The 9,018-nt window shown below is 40.6% G+C and overlaps 2 protein-coding genes across 4 annotated transcripts in view; one reads left to right on the forward strand and one right to left on the reverse strand.

Moving 5' to 3' along the window:
* Positions 1-6,769, forward strand: part of LOC108691462 — a 24,629-nt gene extending 17,860 nt beyond the window's left edge. For all 3 annotated transcript variants that reach the window (XM_018199215.1, XM_018199224.1, XM_018199232.1), the window contains 2 exons: positions 1,271-1,479; positions 4,127-6,769. In XM_018199215.1, the coding sequence (XP_018054704.1) occupies positions 1,298-1,479; positions 4,127-6,440 (2,496 nt within the window). In that variant the 5' untranslated portion in view covers positions 1,271-1,297 and the 3' untranslated portion in view covers positions 6,441-6,769. The remainder of the gene's footprint in view (positions 1-1,270; positions 1,480-4,126) is intronic.
* Positions 6,770-8,189: 1,420 nt separating this feature from the next.
* LOC108691451 (putative metabolite transport protein HI_1104) overlaps positions 8,190-9,018 on the reverse strand; it is a 13,600-nt gene continuing 12,771 nt past the window's right edge. Inside the window, exon 10 of the mRNA XM_018199206.1 lies at positions 8,190-8,881. Within this exon, the coding sequence (XP_018054695.1) occupies positions 8,694-8,881 (188 nt within the window). The 3' untranslated portion in view covers positions 8,190-8,693. The remainder of the gene's footprint in view (positions 8,882-9,018) is intronic.

Genomic DNA, 9,018 nt, shown 5'->3' on the forward strand with positions numbered 1-9,018 from the left:
ATATATTGCCATTCAAAAAAAAATTAGTTGACATCAATCAGATAAAGAAATAGAGAGAAAGAGAGAGAGGAGAAGAATCGTTTTATTTTCGAAACATCTTCGCGCTTTCTGTTTACACGCCTCAGGTATTATGATGGCGAACAAAAGCGCGTTTTTTCATATTAAACTTTCATATGTACCATTGATCTTTTTCATCAACCTGTTTTATATTACTTGCAAAGTAAACATAATTTAAATACATAATTTGAACATAATACTTTAAAACTTTTTAAAACATTTAAAAAATATAACATAGGCCTATATTCATAGTCTGTTCTTATTACAAGATCGTCTTAATATTATTTTAAAACGCTAATACGGCGTATGTCCTCTAATTGGTTTGTGACATCTTAAGACTGTGCTTAAGACAGTCTTAAATATAAGAATCAATTATGAATTGTCAGCCTAAAGCATTTTAAATGCGAGAGAAAAAAGGGAGACAAAGATAGCTAAGAAACATACGCCACGCTATATTCAAAAAACATCTTCATTACATTAACCTCGGTCTGCGTGGATTATCTCTCTTTTATTATTTAAATAGACCGTATTTGTTCGAACTGTTATATGCGGGTACAACAACGGATGGTTCGCGGAAACCATCTTTTCGTGTTGAGTACAAAAGGTATGTTTTTCCTGTCACGTGAGCTCTTCTTTCTTAAGATCCTCATGTGATCTCGATCAATCTCGTTCGTGCGCGTACAATTGAGCGCGTGTACACGCGTGTTACATATTCACGCGGATATTTTTGCAACACGTGTGTACGGGGAAATCCGTCTAAAAATAATATGTCGACGGGAACTCCTTGAGAGCGTCGTAGTCGTGCCATTTTCTCGCGACATCATACGAAATTGAACCATTTTAAGAACGCAGTAAAAAAATTTCCAGCGGGAAACAGCTGGACCATAATCGAAGATCGCGCGACAGTCTCACGCAACTTTCTTGGAACTCGCTCAGAGTAAATTTATAATTTCTTAGAATTCGCTCCCCAAGTAAATTAAATATCATGATAATATTTGAGGTTTCCACGAGTGTTTACTTCAAAATGCCAGACCCACAAACCTTCTAGCATCTTTAAATTTAATTTCTTTAACGCACATGATTCCCTTGGCACACCAATATTACGAAATTAATCTCGCGCTAAATTAGTTGAAGGATCAATCTTGATCTCGAAATTATAGTTAGACGGATCGGAAGGCCGCTCTGACGAAAACGACGTTGCATTTTGTTCCAGATCCCGTAATATACTTATTATTTGTGAATGGATGGAGCTGCGACGGGAATTGGAGGAGGATCGGTTGCGGACCTGGGAAATCTGGAAAGATGGTGGAACAATCCGGGGATCGCGGCCTGGAGCTTCGTCCTCTTCGGCTGCTTTCTCCTTAACGCGACTCTTCTGCTTGCGTTTCTTGTCAGGCCGGGATTGCGCACCATCTCTAACAGGTTAGTAGAATCGATTTCTTTCGTGCCGGGAATCATCAAGTTGAAAGTATCCGAGTCGTTCCCTCGATTTCGAGAAGAGAAACATTGTTATTGACTTTTACTATCATTCTAGTATTCCTTGGAGACTTTTATCTAACTCATATATCTTGCTACGTATCTTTGTTTTCCAAACATTTCGTTGTCCAAACGTTTCAGTGTCAATAACTCGAATTATTGCATGCTATACTTGTTTATACACTGGAAAAAATGTATCATCAATTTTAATAAAATTTAGTTGAATACTGCCAACTAAATATTTATTAAATATAAAGATATATTTATTTAATACAAGAAATGTTAATTTGATTTAACAATCTTTTTTTTTTTTAAACAAATATTTACTTACTGTAAGTAAAGTTGGCGGTATTGAACTAAATATTTATTAAAATTAACTATATATTTTTTTCTCAGTGTAGGAAAAGGGATAATAAATAATATTATTGATGTTAATGCGATTGCAAAATTGCTCTCATGTTGTCATCGAAGAAGCGGTCCAGTCAGTCACACCAGCGACGATCAGTTGTGTCGTAGGCGACAATTTTTGAATTTCGTTACGAGCAGTTCGTTGACGTATGTGATAACGAGCGTAATTATTCTTGTGGACAGCAAAGACCGCAAAGGATACAAGGGACACACGAGTGTGCGTTTGTCGCGTCGCACGCCAAACCGGAAATAAAAGCATCGCGCGCGCGAGACGACGAGATGGAAATAATATATTTAGGCGTCGCCATACTTTCGCGTAATATTCACTGAAACGCGACGACGATAAATAATCCACAGTGCGTTCATTTCACGCGTTGTTGCGTTCCATGCCAAGGTTAATAACCCTACATGCACATCGATAGCGACGGCATTTCTGTTTTTTTCCCGAGTCGATAATTGACCAAACTTTACGGTTTTACTGCAATAAAATGAAATAACGGCAAAGCTCTGTAAAGTAAAGACCGGAATAAATAGAAACTCATCACGCGACCGATATTTATATCCATGGCTTGCTCTGTATTAAAATTAAAAGCGCTTTGATGAGTACCGCACGGATCATTTTTTTATTGGTTAAAATTCGTTTACGGAAAATGTTGCATCTGTTCTCGCACTGTATGCGATTTCGTTAAAAATGCCGAGAGCCAATCGCCATATCAATAGCAAGAAAATTATATTTTCACTCGGACGTTCGCGTTTGCGTGCTTTTGCATATGGACAAGTGCATGTATTTTCTATCGTGTCTGTAAATAAAATAGCATTTCAATACGTCGTTTTCTATAGATTACACAAATTCTGTGCTCCTCGATCGTGGGAGACTCTGCCAGTCTAAATATTCCAGTTTGTGATTTTGTCGTGTCGCCGTCGACGCGACGTAATGCGGAAAAGACGGAGGTAAGATATAGGTAGATATAGTTATAGTAGGTAGGCGTTTTCCTCGTGTAATTTTCATTGAAAATTTAGCCATCGCGCAAATGACTCGAGGCCTATTTGCAGGCAACGTAAAAATAACCGCGTACGTGAGATGTAAAGATGACTGACGTATTCAGACTGCGATAGACTCTTATTTACTGTACAAACAAAATTTTGTACAAATCAATATGACGCGTCGTGCTGTTTGAATATCGTACGTCGATCGTAAATAATGTTCCTGCGTCGAGAGACGAATGTAATGTCAGCTCTCGTTTATTGAAATTCGATTGGGCCGAGACTCAACTAATTTCTGCGAAAGTAAACGTTTCAGTTGATATTAGTAAGTCGTATTAATAGAGTTGCGCACTACTAAGACTGGATCTATATCATTGTTATTACGTAGACTTCCACCTGCTGAGCCAGGAAATCAATTACTCGCCGAGTACCAAACTTTGGCAACCGCAGCAACGAAATGTAATAATAAATCTGTCGTATTTTCAGAACATTTCGTCGCTGTTAACAGTGCAACTCGAAACTTTAACATTCACCACTGTATAAAGGAAAATTCATTTATTATCTCGTGTCCGACGACACATTTTGCAAAATAACGTAAACGATATTTTCGAGCTATACTTAGATCAAAGTGCTCAGTTGAATTCGCTCGTCGATCCATTGATAACACAAATAAATGAAACGAAACACCATGAGTTTAAACGTTTTTCAAGACGAATTTGTCATATTTGCAGAAATAGCGAATATAATCCATCCATTCCACGACGGAACAAGAATTAAGCAATTCGATATAATTCACATGACGTTCGTGTTTGCTAATACGTGATTTGTAATTAAAAGCGTAGCAGAAAAATAAAGTTTCGCTTTCTTTTCTTTCAGTGCTTTCTGTGGCTTTGTGTCTCTTTTAATAAATGCTTTCTACCAATGAATTATATACGTTTGTGTCTATTTGTCAATTGTCAAGTTATTTTGATTCAAAAGTGACTCATGTGAAAAAAAAATATAAAAGATCTTATTCTTCTTTTTTTTCTTATCCTATTGCGCCTTGCATCTTGATTGATTTATTAATCGTAATATATCTCATCTCATGATTTAATGAGCTATTGTCATTCAATCATCGATTGCTAATTTAAGACAATCACACAGGAGTCGGACATTATCAATCGTTCGATGTTGAAGACGGCTTGTTCTGTCTCAATTCCAGATTCGTGATGAACCTAACCGTTTCGAATCTGCTGACTTGTGCCGTGCTGAACCCATTGCTGATGATGGACGGGCCAACGGTGGAAGACACACTGATGACATCTACGTCAACGCCGGATGAGTTCACGTCGCCGTTCGGTTCGACATCGACGTCTGCATCGGTCGCCAGCAATATCTGTGCGATATCGGAAGGTGCCACTGCGCTCGTTACCACGTCGTCAGTGCTATCGGTCTTGCTGATTGCCATCGATCAATATTTTGCTGTGGTGGACCCACTGCGTTACCGGGCTCGAGTCGACAAGCTCAAGTCGGCCGTGCTGATCGTCTCCATCTGGCTGGTTTCAATGACCTTCGGCTTGGTCGCTGCCTTGAACCCGAGTCCGCGTAGCCTGTGGCTGTCCTGCAGCACAACAACGTTGCTGAATAACTCATATCGCGAATTTGTATCAAACGTTACCGCGACGGCGGAGACGCCGCTCGAATCCGCGTTCGCGTTCCTCAGCAACGGGACCAGCGAGGAGGAGGAAGAGGAAGTAATGGACGACGTGACGCCAGCGTTACTTAAAACGATCGAGTCGATCAAGATCGATAGTAGCGTCGACCATCTCGAGAACTCTACTGTGATTTTTCGTACCATGACTAACGACTCTGTTACTTACGGATTCATTTACACGGTCGTACACAGTGTATTCGCATATCTACTTCCATTCGCCGGTGTTTGTTGGATTTATATCAGCATCTATTCGGCCGCGCACCGAAACTCTGAGAGAACTCGTAGGACTGGCTCGCGACCGATTCTTTCGTCGGGTAGCTTCAGCGAAGATCCGTACTATTACGTGAAGGCACAGCATCAATCCGTTGACACGTTTCCCGAAGAGTTTCGTAGAATACCCAAAATCTCGAGTCTTTCGTCCATCGACGAGACAAGCGAGACTACGCATTCGGTCAATCAGATATCACGTCGGAGATCCTTTTCATCATCCTTGGACGCGGCACAGACGGGATCGAATGACGAGCAGACGTCGTCGGGAATCGTTTTCACGGTAGGACTGCAACCGTCTGATCAAAACAATGGTAATAATTTGACGGAGGCAGCTAATCTGCAGACAAAGGACTACCTCAAGAAGGAACGCGTTTCATATGAGAATCTCGTTGCTAGCAAATTCCACGATTCGGAAGCCGATCGGAGACGAAAATCTTCGTGTGATCTAACGGACGAGATCGGGGAATCCTCCGGGTGGATCGCCGGGGCGGACTCAAGTGATTCCGAGAACGATGAGCGACGCTACGATTACTTCGACTCTTTAACAGTTCCTAAAACAATTCGCAAGATCAAAATCCTCACAGATCAAAGATCCTCCGACTGTCTTCTGTCAGTTACCCAATGCGAGAGGACGGAGGAGGAGTCATGTGATGACGTGATGGACAATCTCGAACAGGATTCTTTTAAGACGACGACTTGTATCGAGGAAGAGATCTCTACGGTCAAGACAATAGAACAAGCGCAAAACGAGGTCCCGAATTCTAGCGGTAATTCGGAGAACAAGAAACCGAGACGACCCAGTCGCCGTTTGTCAAGACCCAGTATCTTCGATGCCAATGTGGAATCATACGCGATTAGTAGAAATGCAGAAAACGTTGGCTACAATAGTCCGGAACCCTCATCTTGCTTTTTGACGCCCATCGTGACGATCACGCCCGCACCTGGCAAGTCAAGTTCGCTGCACCGAGTGGCCAGTGTACGTAGCACCAACAGTTACATCAATTCTCTCAAGCATCGGATCAGCAACGGCTCCTTGTTCAGGTATCGTGAGGAGACTCGGGCGGCCAGAATCAGCGCGCTGGTGATCGTAATGGGTCTGATTTGCTGGTCGCCTTACGTGCTATTGAATATGATCAAGAATCTGCCACAATACTCGGGTTACGTGTTCCCGCACGAATACGACGTGCTCGCACTCAGTTTTTTAATCCTGGCTGCCTACGTAAGCCCGTTGCTCTTTGGCTATCGATCCCGGCGAGTGAAACGAGAGCTGCGTAAGTTCTTCTGCTTCCATCGCGAACTCTCGTACAAGAACAATCGTAGCTTGATGGCAAAGAAGGTGCTAAAGCGACGGCACAGTAGCACTCTGAGCCACCTGGAGATGGATCATCGTTACAACATCTTCAACTGCGTCTATGGCAGGAGCAGATGGCCCAAGGAGAAAGTACAGTTCGTCCAGATGCCGGACACCGCTCTCGCCGTAGAGACTTGCAGGAGTAGCTTCTCTAGCGGCGCTAGCACACAGATCTCTAGCACGTCTACGGAGGAGTGTTGAATCGCAATGGATTTCGCGACACTGCGCGGAATCTTACGCGTTGAAATCGCGAGAGAACTAGTTCCTTTAATGATCGATGCGATCATACGGAAGAAAAAATACGCGCGATGCAAAGGAAAGCAGCGTAAATTACGCCTGCGTTCGGGTATGTTATATGAACTTGGTAAAGGACTTCGAGCGATCGAGACAATAAGTAAACAGAAATAAATACCTAATGTAGCCCAATGATGAAAGGACAGTACATTGTGGTATGTGGATCGATATATTTTTGTAGTTCGTCACAGTCTTTAAGTGTTCTAATTTTACCTTTTATTTTCGGACATTATTATAGTGTGAATGAGACTGAACGATGCGAACGTTTGTGTTCCGAGCAGTCGACAACTCGTCTCCTCGACTACGTGAGAATTCAATTGTCGCATTTTTCTTCCGACAACACATTCTTTTGCTTGTGCGTCTGATTTAGCAGAATAATTATGCAATCGGACATTGAAATTGTTTATTTAAAAAACGATGCGAGTTTGAAAACTCCATGATACGTTGCCGCAAAACCGAGTAATATCGCCTTGCGCCGTAATCAAAATAAACACAAAACTCGTTGCGTTTCGCGTATTAGCAAACCAGCGCGTGAAACCGCTATTCGATATTGTTGTTAAATGGAAATATCCGTTTTAGTATTAAGAGCATTATCGCGCTAAGTCGTCAGGTGTTAGCCGACTCGAGAAGTATTAGAGTACGCCGAACTCGAAAGGAGGCTTTAGTTTTTACGCTTATTGACGCACTGCATTCACACGTACTTTCTCCCCTCTCTTCCCACTTTCTGTTTTTTTACCTATGTTTGTCGACGTAATTGCGGCAATATCGTCTGACGCACGCAGGTAGATCAATCTAGTTGCCACGGCGTATTTATTCTCTTAAGCGGCTATTTATTCGCAGAACGTCGAACATGTGTCGTCCGTACGGTTCTCTATGTAGATATGTACACAGCATTTCTCATGACAAAACTCTTCGTCGAGGCATCGTCGTTCTCCGTCTAGAGGATACTCTGATCGATTCCTCCCCCCGCGGTTCTTACTTTTGTATATTACATGTGTAGAGATTCGTTTATTTATTTTAAATAATTTGTATATAGAGAGATGAATGGCGAATCTCAAGTGCGCTGCTAATCCGTATGTCGTACGTAAAATTACTCGTATCCTCGTATGTAATGTTTCGTCAGCGTGGTCCATATAGTAAAATGTACGATATGTCATTATATCGTTTTTGTATTATCTATGCTATGGTGAGCTCGACAGGCTGTCTAAGACATGTGATAACACCAAAATATTAGCCACTTAATATTAGCTTATAGTATTAATTTATGTGACTTTCTCAATAAAACACTTTTTGCGATATGCAATTCGTGTTGAATATAAGAATACATACATGCGTAAATAACTTTTTGACACACCTGGATCCTAATAGTAGGTATAATTATATAAAATTAAGATTGACATGGCTTAAATTAAAATGACTTAAAAGAGAATCGCAGGATTATGATTTAAAGTATACGTGGATGACTAGAATAATTATGACAATAATGGAACATCGTTGGCGCATTAAATTCTAACGCACTAGGATGGAAAACGAGAAATTCCGAATTCAAATCTCACAATTAGTAAGATTTGAATTAATATTTTCGATTCCCACAATAAGTTAAGTTTAGTATTATATTAAAGTTTTCATTTTTATTTTTTTTTTTTTACAAAAATTACACCTGTAGGTACTCACTTCATTACAGACTTCTATCTTAAGAACACAGAACGTATCTTGAAGATAGTCGGAGTTTATCAACTTTTTTGTAAACTTCTTTATCAAGAACATTATGTAATCCACCATGCGCTCGTGAATGTTTTGCAACATGGCGCGTTCAAACAAAACAGAACTTTTAATTATCGCAATTGCTGCTTTGTATATCGCGCCTTTGCATAATTTCGCAAGTCTTAGCTTGACATGCGAGGAACTTTAACCCATCAACATTTGACCGATGAAAGACGCAAAAAAATATCACAAACAAAATATCTGGTATTTTTCCACTATAAATAAAGAAATGTAGATTATATCAATTTATCAACCGTCAACAGTGTGAAACACTTCTTATAAAATTTCAACGTTAATGAGTTAATGTCATCAATCTTTAGCTATCTGACTCATGCCTGGTCCAATATAACTGAAACACTATTTACATTACTCTTTGGAGCAACAGCCTTTTCCTGCTCATAGTCGAGAATGTTCGTAGATCGGCGGTCGCGCCGGAAACGATGACAGTTCCAACGTTGGCAATTGGCCATCGTCGTTAGTAAATGTGCTATTGTCGTACACTGGCGGAGCCTCCTTGTCTACTTTTCTTTCCACCTCCGCGGGACCGTCCATTAGGAACATGGTGAAGAAGAACATAATGGAACCTACGTCAAAGAGTCTGATATTATCATCCAACTACACACGTTTTTTTCGTGACCAAAGGCTTGTCAGAGCAATTTTACTAGTCGTTTTCATGATTGTTTTTTTAGTTTATTTAAATTCAATGTTATATATATATATA

This window comes from Atta colombica, unplaced genomic scaffold, assembly GCF_001594045.1.
Source record: "Atta colombica isolate Treedump-2 unplaced genomic scaffold, Acol1.0 scaffold105, whole genome shotgun sequence".
NCBI lineage: Eukaryota > Metazoa > Arthropoda > Insecta > Hymenoptera > Formicidae > Atta > Atta colombica.